This window comes from Aspergillus heteromorphus (genome assembly GCF_003184545.1).
Source record: "Aspergillus heteromorphus CBS 117.55 chromosome Unknown BO70scaffold_15, whole genome shotgun sequence".
Classification (NCBI taxonomy): domain Eukaryota; kingdom Fungi; phylum Ascomycota; class Eurotiomycetes; order Eurotiales; family Aspergillaceae; genus Aspergillus; species Aspergillus heteromorphus.
The window spans coordinates 528,129-546,429 of record NW_020290420.1 but is presented as its reverse complement, the minus strand read 5'-3'; the positions used below and the strand labels follow the sequence as shown (position 1 = coordinate 546,429).

Sequence of the window (18,301 nt, the reverse complement as noted above, 5' to 3'; positions counted from 1 at the left end):
ATCCTCGACTTTCCGGCCGCTCTAAACCGGAGAAGGTTCTTTTTTCAGGTACATGCCTTCACGGAATCACGTCATCTTCTCCCCCCCCTTCGACGGAGGTTCTGCTGGGTAGTCGCGGTTAGCAGATACCTTATCGACCTTGGAGGGCCCGAGGGGAGGGGAGGTGACGGATAGGCTGGCTGAACGGAGCGCCGTCGCGTGGTGAGATCAGCTAGCTAGCGAGCTAGATAGATAGATAGATAGATAGATAGCTTCTGGCATTCTCATTGTGGTGGTTAGTTGGTCCGCCTCATCGTCATCGTCGGCATTCATTCAGGCTCAGCATCGCCATGATCCATGACCCATCGGTCAAGCCATCGCGGTTGGACCAGGTCAGGTGTGCCTGTTCATGGCTGCTCCTGGCGCCCTCCTGTGTCCGGATAGGGAAGGTCCTGGGAGTGTACTAGCCCATCCCCCTACTAGTCATCTCGCCGGCACAGCGAGCATGGCGCAATATCGCTGACCTGCCTAGTGCGAGATAGTCGTAGTGTAGCACTCAAAGCGGGGTTGGCTGTTCGTCCTCCGTCTCCCCCCCCCCCCCCCCCCTCCCCTCCTTCCATCCGACGTGCATGACCGGCCTGCATGGCCGAGGATCGTGCAGCCCCGGTGAGACATTTCCGCGGAGTTGGACGGAGTATTCTTCCTGCTGCTCTGCTCTGCTCTGTTCTGCTCTGCCCTGCTACTTCTGCTGTTGCTGCCCCTACTACCGAGGTAGGCTCTGCTCAAGTATTTCAAGCAAGCCTCTTCGCACAGAATTGAATGACAAAACACAGACATGCAAATATAAATGTGCCGGTAGTACTGTCCCAGTCTGCACTACACGGGGTAGCTATCTTTATAGAAGCTAATATCGTTCATTCTTGCTTCTTGCAACACTTTTCCCTTCCCCGCAATATACACCAGCACCAGTACACACACACACACACACACACACAGAAAACAATCAATCTCATTCAAATATAACAATCATAATACCAATTACCCCAATACAAAAACCACTAAATAAACACCATACAAAAAAGCAACCCAAACCCCAACCCCAACCCTAACACCTCCCACATTTTCTTTTCCATCCAAACACCCAACAACCCCCCCCCAAAAGCACCAGGACTAGTACCAGATAACCACCTAATCACTATCCAAAACCACCACCTCAGCATCCACCTCGCCCAAACTCTCCACCCTCAACACATCCCCGACATTCACCCCGGACACAAACGCCCCATCCCCCTCCTCCAACACCATCTCCTCTCGCCCATCAATCCTAACACTGGCCCTCCCATTCTTCGTCATCGGCACATGCACATACACATTGCGCTTGCGCGTCTTCCCCACAATGCCCTCCCCGCCGCCTACCGCCCACCCGAACGTCTTCTCCGGCGCGATGATCCCCGCCCCCATCACAAAGTCCGCGTGGATCGGGATCGTCTCGGGGATTTTGGGCACCGCGGCGTCTTCTTCGGCGGGGGTGGCGTCCGGGCCCGCGGCAAGGGGGGACAGGATGGGGAGGAAGTTCGCGCGTTTCGCTTCTTCCGAGAACGTGCGCGTGTGGTATTGTGGCTTCAGGCTGGTTTTCCACGGTAGGGCCCAGATTTGTAGGAAGTGGACGGGTTTGGGCGATTCGTTGATTTCGGAGTGCGCGATTCCTGGGACTTACGTTAGTATATATATACTCTATACATATAGATTTCCCCCATCAAATCATGGTAAATGAGGGTGAGGATGGATGAATACATACCCGTCCCCCCCGTCGTAAACTGCACATCCCCCCTCTTCATTCTGAAAAAGTCCTTTCCCTGTGCGCCCTCCCCGCCCTTCTTGATCATGCTATCGCGGTGTGTGAGTTCGCCATTCAGAATGTAGCTGAAGATCTCGGCGTCGCGGTGCGGGTGCGTCGGGAAGCCGTTCTTCGCCGACACTCGGTCCTCGTTCAGCACGCGCAGGCTCCCGAAGTTGGTGAATCGGTGGTCGTAGTAGTTTGCAAAGCTGAATGTGTGGAAGCTCTTGAGCCAGCCGCCGTGTTCGGCGTAGCCGCGCTCGCTGGAGCGGCGGGCTACGATGGTGGCGTGGGTGAGGGGTTTGGACATGTTTGTTCTAATTTCTGCTGGAGTGGTTGTGGTGGTGGTTTCGGTGGTGAGTGTGGGGATAATTGCCTTGATGAAGAGAAGTAGAAGCGGGAGGAGAAAGAAGAAAAGTGTCGTGTAAGACGGAAGTCGCGCTCGTAGTGATGTCTGCATTTCAAGGAGTTCACCTCGTTTGTCTAGATCCCGGATCGCCCTTTATAGTCTTGCGGTTCTCCGGGTCGGGCTTGGCGCGGCGGGGATCCGTAAGCATGGGGTAAGACCTGACTAAGTCGCATTTCGCAATGGGGGGTCGGTCCGACTCGGCGGATGGATGGGGCTTGTGGGTTGCAAATCGTTGGCTGAGCATGTTCTAAGGGATCCCGTGATTCTGATTGGATTGGAATGTTTAGGAATGTGTGGTGGAATCGTTGAGGCGCATCTCGGCGGTGCGGATTGCTGAGCGAAGGGTTTGTCAATGATCGGTCAGATCGAATCTGATTATCGGGGTCGCTGTGATTGGTTGACACGTTGTGGCTTTAATTCCGTTAATCCGGAGTGATGACGTCATACATCACGGCATGCTGGCTGAGCTCTGGGGCTTGGTCAGTCGATATTAATTATAGAGCTATTGTTGTGCAACGACAAAACGGTTGATGCGATCGCATACCGACTTTGCTGGGCAGATCCTTGGGTGTTTTTCAAGTCCAAGAGTGGTGGGTGCTGCACTGCTCGTGTTGCCGTCGCCGTCCGGATACTGTGGTCTGGACTGCCTCGCCGACACTTCCTCAGCCCTCAAGGTCCTCAGGGTCCTGTGGCGCTAAGGCTACAGCCCTACTAGTCACGATGCAGCTTCAAGGTACGCAGCGAGTGCCGGGAACAGCTTGTTCTCCCATAGCGAACACCTTCTCATGCACCTTGCAACAATTACCGTCCTGAATTTGCCAAAGAGACAGAGTGACGTTCCCAGTCGGTTCATCGGGTAAATTGACACGTACATCGGAGATCCGGGAAAGGTGAGGTAGTAACTTCATCTCCAATTCGCTCTCTTCTGGCACGCTGAGAGCATCGAAGCTATCCTCCGACCGAAGGGTTGCGTCAACTTTTCGCTCTTCAACTGCTATAACCTCCTCGGCGATTCTGGATGTGAGGGAGCTCGACCATACACCTTCACGGTGGGGAGCCATTCGAAGTAGCCTGATTGCTTGTCTTCGAATGCGAGGGACTCTGCATTTGAGTGCGGTGTAGTATAGGGGAGGGATGAAGCCCATGTCCATGGTAAAAGCTGTTCCAAGCGAGCCACTAGCAAGCTTGGGGTACGCAGCTTTGACCGCTTGCCAGGCGCAGATGATGTCGTTGATGATGAGGATGAACCTTTCTGTCTGGAGATCGAACGCGACTTGGTCATTCCACGGGACGCAGGTCACAACCATGATCAGGGCCATGGTGTGGTATATCTTGAGCATTTTCAACGCCAAGAGAGCTTGGGAGAATCCACGAGGCAGGAGTGTGTCGAGGGATGAATTGTAGACCACAAGCCATAGATCCAACTCCTCTTCGAGACAACCCTGAAGTTCGAGTAGCTGGTCGTAGCTATGCAGCATAGCCGTGCCTATCTCGATCTGACGACACATCTCAACCAGAGATTGCGTTCGCGCAAGAAGAACGTCCAAATACCGTCTTGCTTGCGCAACGGACTGAAACCTGTTGGGCAAGTCATCAGGTTCAATATCCCCTGGGTTCAGGTATCGTATCCTTTGTCCGAATAGAGCAGACTGTATAGCCAGTCGGCCAAAGACTTGCATAATATCATCTGCAGCGGTTTGTGGCATGGCCTTGATAAGATCTCCATTCCGTGAGGTATCCCGTTGGGCTTTTATCTCTCTCAACAGCATTACTCCATGCTGTAGGTGAGTGTGGCTTGTTTTATATTGACCCCGGAGCATTTCCAGTGTCACAAACAGCATGCAAGTGATAAGGGCAACCATTTTACTCTGTAGTTGCCCAGTCTCGCGGCCAAATTCGGTCTTCAGACAGCCAATCGCTCGGTTGTAGTGCCGAAGAGTAAATCGCTCGTTTTCACTGGGACGGTCGCTTTTCAAAGGATACTCGTCATGGTGCTGCGCCCCGTATCGGTGGGCGGATGATAAGGCCAAGACGGCATGGCGCACAGCCGACTCCTGAAAAAGAGCCTGGATGACCAGTTTATTCCAGAACTCAGAAGGAAACATCCCGCCAATTTTGAAGATGGCGTGTTGGATGAACCACTCGACGTAGGACCCTTCATCTGCTGTGACATAGTCCATTGGCACTGGTGTGCTGTAAGTCACAAGCGCGGTCTGCTGAGCTTCTGCTCTGGGTATACGACTACCAAACGCGTTTCCTCCCCCGCCCCAGATGCCGTAGCCATCGCAGACCCGGCCAGTGGAAACGCATCGGGTACAGGCTGGTCGACCCTCGTCACATTTGACTCGACGGACCCTTTGCAGGAGATAAGCGGGTCTTTCAACGCAGAGGGACTGGCGAACTTACTTGCAAGTCCGGCAGCCTGTCTTGCCTTTGGGTTTGCTTGCGCGGCGCTTCTTCAAAGGAGCTTCCATTTTAGTGGGCAGTTCGGGAAGATGGAGATTGCATCCTCAGCTTCCTCCCACGACAATCTGAGGAGCAGCAACCAGGAAGAGGATGATCCCCTGAAAGAGATGCTCAGGCAATGAAGTGCTGACGGAGGCGCGGCTTTGCTTCCTGGCCGAAAGTACTTCGCCCTTCCGGTGATTGGTGCGCTCGTAGATCCTTTCTGCTGATTGGTGCGCTCGTAAGATCTGTACGCCCATTGGTTGGGATGGACCCACCCATCCATTCTGGGACTAGCGCATTTCCGTGTAGTGACTGGCTTCTTGCTTGACTTCAACAACATCTAAACTCATCGCATCGATCCACAGTTTCACCCGGAATATTCCAGACGAGAGAAACTATGGGCGAGTTCTTGTGGGTCTGAAGACATGATTGATTTCTAATGCAGTCGGGCAGTTCCCGACCGGTCTGCTGGTCTGCTCAGCTAGTATATAAAGTCACCATGGCAGGGTCAAAAAGCTGCATCACACATTGAAATCAAGCACGATCAGATATCTTCTATCTTAAGTTTCAAACCACCGTCTGCTCATCATGTCTATCTCTTCCTTCCGCACACTTGGCCGCAACGGTCCCCAGGTTAACTCCGTTGGCTTCGGTGCCATGAGCCTTGGAGGTGCATACGGCGCGCCAGCTTCTGAGGAAGAAAGCCTCTCCCTGCTGGACCATGCTTACAGTATTGGCCAACGCTTCTGGGATACCGCCGACGTATACGGTGAAAGTGAGGCTCTCATCGGCAAGTGGTTGCAAAAGACTGGCAAGCGTCACGATATCTTCCTGGCCACCAAAGGCGCCCTCCACTACAGTCCCGAGATGGTCGAAACGGTCCGCTCAGATCCAGAGTATCTCAAATCGGCCTGCGAGAAGAGCCTGAAACGACTGGGTGTGGAGACAATTGATCTGTATTACTCGCATCGTGTCGATGGAGTGACTCCGATTGAACGGACGATCGACGCCATGGTCGAATTGAAGAAGTAAGATTCCTTCGGAGGACGATGCACTTCCCATGGTGTGCTTTATACTGATCGCGATTTCCAGCCAAGGCAAGATCCGCTATATCGGTCTCTCTGAAGTGTCCGCCGCCACCCTGCGCCGTGCTCACGCCGTCCACCCGATCACCGCGATGCAAATCGAATATAGTCCCTTTAGCCTTGACATCGAATCACCAAAGACCGATATTCTCCGGACATGTCGGGAGCTTGGAATCGCTGTTGTTGCCTACAGCCCCATCGGGCGTGGCGTTCTGACCGGAAAGTTCAGGTCCTTGTCTGATCTCCCTGAACAGGATGTCCGGCGGGTCTTCCCAAAGTTCTCCGAAGAGAACTTCCCCAAGATTGTGGAGTTGGTGCTGAAGCTAGAAGAGGTTGCGGAAGCACACAATAGCACGCCTTCTCAGATAGCGATCGCGTGGCTGCTGGCTCAGGGACCGGATATCATCCCTATCCCGGGCACGAAGTCGGTGAAATATTTGGTTGAGAATGCCGGGGCTGCGGATATTATTCTCACTGAAGGGGAGTTGAAGAAACTGCGGGAGAAGATTGACCAGACAGAGCTGGATGGAAATCGGTATCCGGATATGTAAGTTTTCATTCCTTGTCTTGAAAAGACACGCAAGCTGACCATGGCACTCTAGGCTGAGTAGAGCGATTATTGCTGACACTCCGCTTCCTTGAAACCGAAGTCTGACTTTTGTAATAGTCGAGGTGACTTTAACTATGCTTCTGCATCAATTCAGCAAAGAGGCCGACCTAACTGGCTAGGGGATTGTGAGGCAACCTTTTTATCCAGTGAGGAGAATATCACAGTGTGCAAGGAAGTTTCATCATTCGACACATGTTGCTAGATTCATAATTGCCATACTATTCTTCTCTGCGGAGCGACGAACCCACCGATTGGAATCCTCTATCTATGCCACACAACCTACACAGACAACAAACTCATTAATTACTATCCCAGAGGGGTCAAGCCTGTCGCGCTTATGCATGCACCCCATGTTCCATTCATCGCGTAAGATTGGACGGGTCTCGGATCAGTAGGCGTTCAAGAATACCTGTCTTATATCCAAACTAACCCTTTTAGCGTCATCTTAGCTGGAAAACTATATCCGTCAGTGACATGGATGGATGTCACTTGACCAGAAGTCCCCAAGATTGGATAGAAGTCACCGTGTGAATCCCAACAATTGATGGATTTATGCGTCGACTATTGGGCAGTTGCAACTTCGAAACAGTCATCTGACAGTCTATCATCAACTACAAGCCACGTCACACCATATTAAAGTCGCACCTTCACATATCTGACCCCGAATACCAACATTACCGTGGTGGCTCAGTCGACCTCCGACCACGGGTTTGGACGAGTGAAAGGAATCAAGACGCAATCCAGTGGCATGGTTGCGAAGAGTGACACATGGCGAGTCGGATGTATGTTTGTCTTCCCGTATCCTTTGTCCTATCAGTCATATCCGCCAATGACTCGCGTCGTGGCTGGAAATTTAATATAAACCTGTCCCTTAGCTGGACAGTGCTCGGGTGAATCGACGGCCTCAAGCTAGGCCCGTTAGATAACCCCCACTGGATAAAAGGAGATGGCAGGTTTCCACTGGGCCATCTTATCTTTCGAAGACCTTCTTCGAGTCATTTCTTAACCTCTGTACTGTTTTTATTTTTCATTTTTTAAACCTCGCGGAAACAGTATGAGCGACTGGGAAACCCTCATTTCTGATAAACGGAAAGATCGTGCATCGAACATTCCTCTCAAATGGGTCCTTCGCGATGACATCCTGAGTCAGATCAATGAACATGCGGATCTCAGTGCCTTTGATATCTTGAAAAAGAATGACCTTTTGACCGAGAAAGAGACGACTATCACGGAGTCATACGATGCCCAAACTCTTTACCCCGAGATCACAGATGGAAGATTAACTTCGCTAGAAGTCTGCAAGGCGTTTTGCAAGAGAGCTTCTATTGCCCAGCAATTGGTATTGATCATTATATCCTCCTGATAAGGGTATCGAGCTGACATGACTGTGCCAGGTAAACTGCACAACCGAGATATTTTTTGAAGAGGCATATGAAAGAGCGAAATTTCTCGATGATTATTTAGCCACACACAAGAGGCCGTATGGTCCTTTCCACGGTCTCCCTATCAGCGTGAAGGTAAGAGCACCTTGGTCGTCAAGATGCTTGAATGGCGCGATAAACATCTAGAGATTGTTCATACTAATGCTGTGGTCGCGACACGTTGTAACAACAGGACAGCTTTGATGTCAAAGGTCAAGCATCAACAATTGGCTTCGTGTCTTTCCTCAAAAACCCAAAAGCCACAGAGAATTCCACTCTCATCGATATGCTCCTTGATAATGGCGCTGTCTTATATCTCAAGACCAACATCCCACAAACAATGATGGTATGAATCCGTTTCTCTTAGTCTCCGTATCCTACTAACCCCCCTTGAAGACAATGGACAGCATCAACAACATCTTCGGACGAACTTTGAACCCACACAAACTCAGCCTGACCGCCGGTGGAAGCAGCGGGGGCGAAGGCGCTCTCGTAGCTTTCCGTGGCTCCATCCTAGGAGTAGGCACCGACATCGGCGGTTCGATCCGCGCTCCATCTCTCTGCAACGGCACATATGGATTCAAACCCACCGCCGATCGCATACCCTACAGCGGGATACAATCCGGAGACCGACCCGGCAGCCCCGGCCTCATCTCAGCGGCTGGGCCGATCGCGAACAGTGCATCCGATTTGAAATTCTTCTGCCAGACCATTCTCTCCTTAGATCCATGGCGTCGTGACTCTACTGCCCTTGGCATTGGATGGCGACACGTTCCACCAAAAGAGAAACTCACCATCGGTGTATTCATGGGCGATAAGGATTTCCCCCCAACGCCTCCCGTCATACGGGCACTCGAATCCGCAAAGTTTGCGCTGGAGAAGGCCGGACACGATGTACATCTCGTATCGGAATTTCCCTCCTTGACCGAAGCAGTGAAACTTGCAGCACGGTACTTTCTACTCGATACCAAGAACACCCTTTTGAAGCACGTTATCGACGGCGGCGAAGAGCCTATCAAGGCACTGGAGTACGCGTCTCCTGCTTCTATAGCGGGAATGAGAGAGTACACACTCGATGACGTCTGGGACGCGAACACTGCACTGATTGACTATCGCGAGAAGATGTCTACAGTATGGAGACAGCATAAGTTGGATGTCCTGGTTTGCCCCGGACACCAGTCTACTGCCGTTCCGCATGATACATATGGAACGCCAGTGTATACCGTTGTGTGGAATCTTTTGAATGTAAGAGCTAGCATTGGTCCGTTTTCATTGAGCCATTTTCTAACAGAATACCCAGTTCCCTGCGAGTATCATCCCCTATCTCAAAGCAGATAAGTCCTTGGATTCGGGAATAAGTGATGGCTGTAAGATTCCCGCAAATGGTCTGTCTGAGTTTGTTATGAATATCGTAACTGATGATATTATCAATGCAGATGATCCTAATATAGTTGATGGTGCCCCGACTGCTATTCAGGTGGTGGGGTGGAGGTTCCAGGACGAGGAGGTGCTCATGGCGACGGAGGTCATTGACGAAGCACTCAGACGTTTCACTGATCTGTAACGTACCTCAAAACCCCATGGCTATCTTGGTAAAAAAAAAAGATGCCGGAAAATCTTTCATTGGAGATTTTTCACCACTCGTTCGAAAACCCAGACACCTCAGGATTATCGGCAAGTTTGAAAGGCACGTACGTAGTCATCAATACGGCTTGACCTGTCTGCGTTCAGGTCGCCTTCTTCCGTTTCCTCCATATCCCGAAGAAAACTGTCGATGGATTGGCCCGCACCGTTGATATGAGTAATTCTCGCTATAGCGTGATGGATCTTCAGGGGATTAGCAGAAGGCGAGTCTATACTCCGCTCTGGATTAGTGGACAATATAAGAGTGACAGCAGGAGCATACGGCCGAATGAACTGGACTGAGTCTGGATAGTTGATAATATATGTATGATGTTCAATATGCTTCACAGAAATATTAAACTTACCAGGGAGGTACTTAAGGTCTCTGCTCAGGTGAGCGCTTTATTGGTTCATTTAGATATCCAGGTTTCATTGCTGTCTTCTGGTTTCAGGTTTGGGGGTATGGGAATAAGAATTGCCGGTGGTAGTGATTTGAACGCGGAAAGAATCCCGGGTGTTAGGTGCTATTGTTAACTGCCGCGGGTGACATGACCCTTGTGAATATGGCATTCTCAGTTTGGTTCTGCAATCAGAGGCGATGAAACGCTCGTGAAGGGTACTGCAAAAGTGACAGGATTTTCCAGTGGATAGGGAGGTTCAAGGTGGCTTTTTTTGGTTGGTAGGTGCTACGGTGAAGTTGGAAATCTCAGCTACTCAATTCAATTCAATTCGATTACAGCTCTATTAGCCTAAGCTAACTAACTATTTAGGCAATTCTCCGGCAAAGCAAAAGCTCGAAGCCGTGCGCCTAAAGGCATCAAAACCCTCAATTCCGCATTCCTTGATTTCTCAAGACTTCCCTCAATAGCGATTGGAGTTCGATTATTCAACATCCTTTTTTGCATAAATTTGAAATTCTGTGCCAGTAATAGGGTTGACAAATTGGTGCTAGTAGCGAGCTCCAGGGACAGTTCATAACGAACCTTCTCATTTCCTCAAGGATGTCGGCACTGAAAGATGGAATATCTCTGGTCTCGCTGTAGAGCTTGAGGTTCTCTAGTCGAAGATAACCCTCGACTGATGCAGCAGCCAGAACAGAGCGCACTCTGTGGCCTTTGGGTAGGTTTGCCGCTGAGGCGATGTGCTGAGGCGAAAGCCAGTGGGTGAGGTGATCTGAATCGGTTGTTCTTTGGGACTTCGTAGAATTCTCTACTAAAATTGTTTTGATCCGCTCCGCCAACACGGATTCCAACCCTTTCACTTGGCACATATCAGCGAGCCGGGCAAATTCGATAGCAGTAGAGATTTCGGTCCTGGGATCTGACGTTGGGGGTTGAATTCGGTCAAGATACATCCACTCAATGAGAGATTCGAAGCTTCGCTCTGACACAACACCCTCGATCGGTTCTAGTGTGGCTGATTGTTCCTTCGCTTCCTGGAAGTTCCCTTCAAACATCCTTTCAAAATATGGCGAGTTTCTGCAGAGAAGTCGCTTTGAAAGCCTGTGCTTGGTCCCATTGCACCCGATTTTAATGATGACGCGACGCGTGGACCGTTGTAGAGGGAAAGCCGACTATAGCGAGATTAACTTTGAAAACAGAACCATTTGCTTTCAGTGTCGACTCACGATCTGGTAAAGCGCTCGGGTGAAGTATCCAAGGACGTATCCAAGGGTCGCTTCTGAGGTCCCTGCATGGTGTCTTCTTGTCCTTGAGAAGGAGATCTTCCCAGATGATGGGGGAGGGCTGATGAATGTGAATGGCGTCACTTTTCTTCGTTCTCACGTGGGGGAGATAGGCGGGTATATTCACACTGAAATAGGTAATGATAGCAGGAATGGAAGATACTCGCTGTCTGAGTATGGGTTAATGATGGGGAGATTCAGGAGAGGAAGGAGGAGAGAAAGAGGGGGGAAGGTTGCAGGGAAAAGAAAATTCAATTGCAGTGAATGAAATCAAAAATCGTTTGTTTTGTATATGTTGATAATGAACCAGCTTCTATAAAGAGCCAGCGCAGCTGAGACAGCCATGTTTTTAATTGCATATAAACCACATCATAGATGCAGCTATCCAAGATAGCTTACAAGGTCTTAGGTTTCTTTTCATCACCAGCCACTGCACGTATATAAGCTAACAGCCATACACTGTTGGCGATACTCAAAAAGTCGAGTGGCTGAGCTCCTTTTTCCACCAGTCATTACCGTTCTCCCTATACCATTCCACAGTCCGAGCGAGACCCTCCCTGAAAAAGACACGCTGATCCCACTCAAGGCTCCTGAGCTTGTCACCTTTGACAACATAGTCATTGTCATTAAAAGGGCGATCCGGCATGGAAACCACCCAGCTGTCAAAGTCGCCCGGGGTGTCATACCCGTATACCTTCAAGATCTCGCTCGCCACCTGTCGGACAGATACCTCATCAGATGAGGTAACATTGTACACAGAGCCAGCGATGCCATTATGCAGAATGGCGTCAAACGCATCCACGACATCAGATACATAGATGAAGTTCCGGGTGCGACTTCCATCACCCTGCATGGTGAGCTTCTTTCCATCTTTCACTAGGAGTGCGAAGAGTGGAATCAGTTCTACAGCCGAATTGATTAGCTAACAACGTCATATGGAGCAGGAGTAAAAGCTCACTCTCCGGAAACTGACAAGGCCCGTAAATATTATTACATCGCAAAATCATAGCTGGGATCTTGAAGCTTTTCTGATATGCCAGCACAAACATCTCCGCGGCCGCCTTACTAGCGGCGTATGGGTTCGTCGGGTTCATGCGAGTTTCTTCATCCACACTGACTCCGCGCGTCTCTCCGTAGACTTCGTCAGTCGAGGCATGAACATACCTGACAATCTTCCCATACGACCGCATGGCCTCGAGAAGATGATAGGTTCCAAGCACGTTCGAGTCTATGAACTCCAACGGAGCGGAGAAGGACTTCTGGACGCTTGATTCCGCCGCAAAATGGATGACGCTGTCGATGGTATACTCGTTCATTATCTCGACCAGATGCTCTTGATTGTTAAGGATGCCTTTGATGAAATGGAAACTAGGGTGTCCTTGGATACTCTTGATGTTATTCAGAGAGGAGACGCTGCTGAGTCTGTCAAGACAGACGACATTGTATCTGTCGCCGTACTGGCGGATCAGGTGGCGGCACATCCAACTTCCACTATAGGAAGATCGGGGTGTGAGATGTTTATCCAAGGCAGGGTGAATGGGCTACCTACATGAAGCCGGCTCCTCCTGTCACGAGAATGTTCTTTACTCCTGGATGATGAAGATTCTTGTTAGTCCCTACCAGATCGGTAGTGGAATTGATAGTCATCGTGGCGCTTGATATCAAAAGAGACAGAGACACAGGGGCACAAGTGCTGATATCCTTAGTTCAGCGTTGAAAACCATTCGAATTCACGGTCAACGGGGGTTTCTTGCTGATATTTAACCTGATAGGGACCATAAGATTGGGCGTTTGGAAAGTTTCAATGGACTCTTTTCAACTACGCAATTGGGGTCATTTCAACGTACCATGGCTAGTTTGTTGAAATCGTTGTATAACCAGGTTTGGATGATGCTAACATTCGCTTTTCCCAGTCCATGTTGCTACTTGCCTGTGTTGCACACCTCATGCAGGCTGACAAGCTCATGTGGTATCTGGAAACGGAAATGTTCCGGTCAGTGGATGCGAGGTTTCTAGTCCCTGAAAATGCTACCACTCTTGGTAGTGACTCCGGGGGTCACTCAGCCATGGAATGAAGCGTTACTGTTCAGCAGCATGTCTTCGCATACACGCAGCAAGACATCATCACGTAAGGGGCATCCCGGGGGTCACTACATGTCCTACCACATTCCTTTATTCAAGTGCAATGGACTCATTATAATAGTGATATGACTGCAGTGTAACGGTTTCTCTCGAGTGAAGGAGCTCCCCGGCATAGCGGCCCATTAGTGTGCGTTGGAAGGGCATGGATGCTACCACTACTACGATGAACTATGACTCTTGAATCCAGCCAACTAACTGACGAATCTCTAGCATCAGGTGAGAACATGAGATCATCATGCATGCAAGTTTTAGTGCTTGGAGCCAGTCTCATTGCATAAATTGGTGGCTCTGCAGGATTTGTTGGTGACCAGCAAGATAGGATCCTATGGTTCCTTGGTTGAGCGTTGTACAGACCGGCACTGATATCTCCTAGCTCCACGGTTCTCTACAAGCTTTTCCATCCCCGGATTTCCAGACTGGTTGAATTAAACATGAAGGTAGAGCAATGTGATGTCAATTTCGAGAAGCAATGTCCCATCAGCCAAGGTTACATGCAGCCGGAGATACTATATGACCCTGAAATTCATCTTCCGCTGCACCTGAGTTCTGAAGGACTTATAAGTCGCGAGACCAGCAATACAACAACGTTTGAAGTAAGTCTTGCAGTCATCTATGTTGCATCAACCGAGTACTTTGCCTATTACCGCTATTTCACTAGCACGATCCAGGTCAACACCATATCAGAATGTCCGCAGAGAAGAGTCTCCAGTTCCTCATATTCGGTACGTGCTCCTTATGAAAATTCAAACTTCCTCGGTCTAAGTATACTGATAACTTTAGGAAATGGCTGGATCTCAGGACAAGTACAAGAGATGCTAAAGTCAGCCGGTCATCGATACATCGTTTCTGCTGCGCGCATCGAGAACCGAGAAGCTGTGCTCAGGTAGGACTCGCACACATATACCATCTTCCATAACATACAATGGAGATATTAAAGACATCCATCTAGTGAAATCACACGAGTCAATCCCACACACGTCATCAACACAGCCGGAGCAAGGGGTGACCCCAACGTGGATTGGTGCGAGACTCACAAACAAGAAACGATCCGATCCAACATCATCGGCGCGGCAAATCTAGTCGACTGCTGTTTTCTTAAAAATGTGCACATTACTCACTTTGGTTCTGGCTGCATCTACGACTACGATGAGTGGCATCCCTGGGGGGGACCGGGATATACGGAAGAGGATGAGCCGAACTTCACGAAGAGCTTCTATTCCTATACGAAGGTCGTCTCTGAGAAGGTAATTTCTCATCATACCCATGCAGCGTGTGAAAAAGATGCTGGCTGACTGGGAGTGGAAATGGGCAGATCATCAAAGAATACCCGAACGTGCTCATCCTTCGTCTCCGCAATCCAATTGCCGCAGACCTGCATCCGAAAAACATGATCGTGAAGCTATCACAGTATCAACGGATTGTCAACGTCCCAAATGTAAGCCCCCCAACCTATCATATACGATGACCCATTATGAGCTTATATCTCCCAGTCTGGCAGTATTCTCCCCAGCCTTCTCCCCGGCGCCCTTCTTCTCGCGGAGAATAAGGAGACCGGCGTCTATAATTTTGTGAGTGACAATAGGCAATCCGGAATAAAACGTGGTTCGCTGATAGCTTGAAGGTGAATCCGGGAGCATTCACCCACAACGAGATCATGGAGTTACTCAAGAAACACATCTGGCCATCTCTGTCTTGGTCTAACTTTTCTGAGCAAGAGCAGAGAAAGGCCCTTCAGGCGCCACGATGCAATCTCGAGTTTGATGTTACTAAGCTGAAGCAGAAACTAAAGCAGTATGGGTATGAACTTCCTAGCACGATTGAGGCAATGGAGGATGCGTTTGAGAGGATCGGACAACTCCAGTCGAGGAAGTGAAATTTGGATGGTTGGAAGTGCGTTATGGGTTGACTCGAGTGCTTTTTTTTTCAGAATCGTGTATGGAGTCATACCTCGACAATGGATCATCAGCTAGGTGGTGATGGTAGCTGTAGTAGTAGGAGTAAAATTCATTAACCTGACTATCAACTAGGCATCCCTGTGTTTATGGCAACATGGCAAGTGTTTCCGGGTAGTGCCCTTCCACCCACCTCAAACCCCCACGCTTTCCTTGCTCCTGATATATGACTGCTGCTTGAGAAGTCGAGTCATTATCGATGATATCTCTTTCAAGAATATATATATTGTCTTCTCTTAAAACACGCATCCAAAACAGTCGAGACGAGACAACCACCTAGAATGGCCGTGCAATCAACTGGTGGATGCTGAAGAGAATAACAAAGCCTTCCAAAAGAAGCTCAAGGCCCGTGGTGATTTTGACGTGGCATTTTGGACATAGAAGCTGGTGTGCAAGTTGCAAGTCTCAAGAAAACCGGATTTGTCATAAATATTGTCATAAATAGCACGCGAGATGCACATTCGAATTTGAATTAGACAGACCGGGAATTCTGGACGTCTTGTGAAAGAGAAGGTTGAAGCCTCGTGAGGAAGATGCTCCAGAAAAGGAAGGCATCCAGGCAGGCAGGCAGGCAGGCCACGTGATGGACAGTCACGCTTTGCACAACTGAAGTGTTGCAGTGTTGCAGCTCTTCTTTCCTTCTTTCTCTTTCGCTCTCTCCCATAGACTGCGGTCTGTTGGCTTGCTATCGACCCCCAACGACCCCACCACTGGGGACAACATGAATGATTATTGATTTTTTTTATTCTTCTAATGATTGCGACTCTATATCTTCGGGGTATCGTCTATATACAGCTTTTGTTCATGAGTGGTTTTCGTGAAGATCCCAGACTCGCTAGGCATCTCAGTGGTTTTCCTTCCAAGGTCGGAAACACGACCTGCCAACGCGCTTTCCCAGGGCGAAAATTCCAAGCGCTGATGACACAAGAATGGAAAGGGAGGAAGTAGGTGATGATCCAGCCTCGCATGCCTCCTAGTCTCTCTCTCAAGTTCACTCCCCTAATGATGACCGCAAGCGTTGGCTAGTCTAGTTTCTCCATCGCTAGCGTCTTCCACGCAACTCAGGCTGCCTCTGAATGACTTCCGACCCCGGATGAACCAGTCACACAGGATGATGAAGACAACCACTCCATATACGGCCGACACATAGTTCATATCTGCGAACCGAGTCAGCGATGACGTTCCTTCAAAAGAAGGATTTCTCAGGGTGTACTTACTGCCGGTGTTCACTGGCATGGTCGAAGGGAGCGAGTACATGACGATGCAGAACAGAGTCCATGCCAAGGTGACATAATTCGCAGCAAGTCCCCATTTACCCAGCCAAAAGGGACCATGCTTGACGTTGTCGCGGCCCCGGTAGAGGAGACAGATGACGGGAACAGAGTATGAGACATACAGCAGGGAGATACACGCGGTGACCATGCTGTTGAACGCGGTGGAGGATCCGAGGTAAAGCAATCCCAGAACGGCGACGATGAAGGAGCTGGCGCCGTGGGCGGCGAGCGGCACGTCCAACTGCGGGTTGACCTTCGACAGCCACTGGTGACCAGGCATACCACGGTCCCGGGCAAACGCCCAGGCGAGACGTGACTGCCAAGTGTGGCACGCAATGAGGCAGCCCATTCCAGTCACCAAGAGGAGAGTCTCCAGAACGATGGCACCAGCCCTGTTCTCCAGGGCCTGGTAGTAGAGCTCCAGAATGGGAACTCCGGTGGCAGAGTTCATGAGCGCATCCAGGTCCTTGATGCTGAAAAACATGGCAACACAGTAGAACCAGGAGGTGACAAAGCCAATGGCAACGGTGGCCATGATCGCAATGGGGATATTCTTCTCAGGTTCCGGAACCTCTTCAGCCAGATGAGTCGCAGAATCCAAGCAAGCAAAGATCCAATTCGGGTTGATCAGACCAACAATGAATGCAATACCGTCGGATTTCCAACCAGTGGAGTTGACGAAGTGGGTGAAGACGAATGACCCACTGGCATGCGGGTTGGCGCAGGCCGGGACGGCGATCAGAATAACCAGGAAAGAGAGCAACGAAATATAGAGCGTGGCCTTTGCGACAGCAGGCAAAAATTTACCCCAGCAGTTGAAAAGGTAACAGAAGAAGTTGATGATCTCGTACGCTACAACGGTATGCCAGGCTTTGGGAACACTACTTTTTGTTAGCATTTACACACATGGTGGATACTTCTATCCAAGAGGCAGATGGGACTTGGGAAGCATACAATGATGGATGGCCAAGCTGCCACATTCCCACGCCGGCAGATCCGAGACTGAGCGACACACTAGCACTGGCGAAAATAGCACCAGCGTATCCGAACCAGCCAGTCAAATAAGACGAAAAGCGAGCATACTTCTTGGGTGCAAGTTCGTTAGCCCAGAAATACTGTCCGCCAGCGTTGGGCATGGAGCTAGCCAGTTCCGAGAGCGAGGAGGCAACGCAGCACGAAATAAAGGTGATCCAAAGCAGGCCGTAGATGATCAGGACGGTACCACCTGAGCTGATACCCGTGATGAGGGAAGCTGAAATTCCGAACCAGGAGTTTGACATGCAGAAGGCGATTCCAACCAGCGAGAGCAAAGAGAAATTGCGCTTCAAGTCCTGTGTATAGCCCATCTCAGACAACTTGAGGGCGTCTGCATCCTCGGATCCAGACATGTTTTCCCTGGAAGACGCGGGATTCACGCTCGCCTTCTTCTCTATGTCGAGTTCACCCATTGTTCCAGACAGGAGTTAACGTCAACGGTTTGGCGGAAAGGCTATGTCGCAGGGGGCAATTGAAGGTCACCGGTTCGAACTGCCGTGTTGGTAGATAATCGCGTGGGAGATCCTAAAGAAGTCTGATCGATTCAATCAAGACAACTGCTGCATAAGGGCTTATTCCTCTCGAGACACTCGGGAACGGGTTTGGGGTGCTGCTGCTGGATAGACAGGCTGTCGATCGAATGTCGCAGATGGGTGTCGCTTGTTCGAGTCGCGAGGGACGGTCAACTGTCGCGGGAGGGCTGAGAAACTGTACCCGGCGATACGGCGATACAAGGATACGAAGCTCCCAAAGCAATCAGTACTACAGAATTCAATCTGTGTTTCGTTGTGCTTTCAGGCTA

General features: G+C 50.1%; 8 protein-coding genes across 8 annotated transcripts; 3 read left to right on the top strand and 5 right to left on the bottom strand.

Annotated features, from left to right (window-relative positions):
- Positions 1-1,167: 1,167 nt before the first annotated feature.
- Positions 1,168-2,126, bottom strand: BO70DRAFT_397189 (pirin family protein; the record flags this gene model as incomplete). The annotated part of the gene is made up of 2 exons (XM_025546679.1): positions 1,168-1,685; positions 1,778-2,126. 2 exons carry the CDS (start codon positions 2,124-2,126, stop codon positions 1,168-1,170), a joined length of 867 nt encoding a protein of 288 aa, XP_025398735.1.
- An 827-nt stretch (positions 2,127-2,953) lies between these two features.
- Positions 2,954-4,699, bottom strand: BO70DRAFT_397188 (Zn(II)2Cys6 transcription factor; the record flags this gene model as incomplete). The annotated part of the gene is made up of 2 exons (XM_025546678.1): positions 2,954-4,580; positions 4,632-4,699. 2 exons carry the CDS (start codon positions 4,697-4,699, stop codon positions 2,954-2,956), a joined length of 1,695 nt encoding a protein of 564 aa, XP_025398734.1.
- Positions 4,700-5,261: 562 nt separating this feature from the next.
- BO70DRAFT_429890 (Aldo/keto reductase) lies at positions 5,262-6,612 on the top strand (the record flags this gene model as incomplete). The annotated part of the gene is made up of 3 exons (XM_025548107.1): positions 5,262-5,701; positions 5,766-6,305; positions 6,361-6,612. 3 exons carry the CDS (start codon positions 5,262-5,264, stop codon positions 6,398-6,400), a joined length of 1,020 nt encoding a protein of 339 aa, XP_025398733.1. The 3' UTR covers positions 6,401-6,612.
- Positions 6,613-7,422: 810 nt separating this feature from the next.
- On the top strand, positions 7,423-9,335 carry BO70DRAFT_316424 (amidase; the record flags this gene model as incomplete). The annotated part of the gene is made up of 6 exons (XM_025540348.1): positions 7,423-7,707; positions 7,763-7,885; positions 7,983-8,135; positions 8,186-9,034; positions 9,090-9,156; positions 9,226-9,335. Coding segments are annotated over 6 exons (1,587 nt in total), but the record flags the coding sequence as incomplete, so codon positions are not given.
- Positions 9,336-9,423: 88 nt separating this feature from the next.
- BO70DRAFT_353422 (BTB/POZ domain-containing protein) lies at positions 9,424-11,107 on the bottom strand (the record flags this gene model as incomplete). The annotated part of the gene is made up of 5 exons (XM_025541831.1): positions 9,424-9,450; positions 9,485-9,717; positions 9,778-9,812; positions 10,396-10,914; positions 11,040-11,107. The coding sequence occupies 5 exons, from the start codon at positions 11,105-11,107 to the stop codon at positions 9,424-9,426; spliced, it is 882 nt and encodes a 293-aa protein (XP_025398731.1).
- Positions 11,108-11,568: 461 nt separating this feature from the next.
- On the bottom strand, positions 11,569-12,743 carry BO70DRAFT_293423 (dTDP-glucose 4,6-dehydratase; the record flags this gene model as incomplete). The annotated part of the gene is made up of 3 exons (XM_025539437.1): positions 11,569-11,999; positions 12,055-12,587; positions 12,646-12,743. The coding sequence occupies 3 exons, from the start codon at positions 12,741-12,743 to the stop codon at positions 11,569-11,571; spliced, it is 1,062 nt and encodes a 353-aa protein (XP_025398730.1).
- Positions 12,744-13,707: 964 nt separating this feature from the next.
- Positions 13,708-15,111, top strand: BO70DRAFT_371756 (NRS/ER protein; the record flags this gene model as incomplete). The annotated part of the gene is made up of 5 exons (XM_025544818.1): positions 13,708-13,724; positions 14,188-14,482; positions 14,551-14,673; positions 14,729-14,806; positions 14,860-15,111. 5 exons carry the CDS (start codon positions 13,708-13,710, stop codon positions 15,109-15,111), a joined length of 765 nt encoding a protein of 254 aa, XP_025398729.1.
- Positions 15,112-16,163: 1,052 nt separating this feature from the next.
- BO70DRAFT_429888 (putative choline transport protein Ctr) lies at positions 16,164-17,912 on the bottom strand (the record flags this gene model as incomplete). Its single annotated transcript, XM_025548106.1, has 3 exons — positions 16,164-16,347; positions 16,408-17,345; positions 17,419-17,912. The coding sequence occupies 3 exons, from the start codon at positions 17,910-17,912 to the stop codon at positions 16,190-16,192; spliced, it is 1,590 nt and encodes a 529-aa protein (XP_025398728.1). The 3' UTR covers positions 16,164-16,189.
- Between the last annotated feature and the right edge of the window lie 389 nt (positions 17,913-18,301).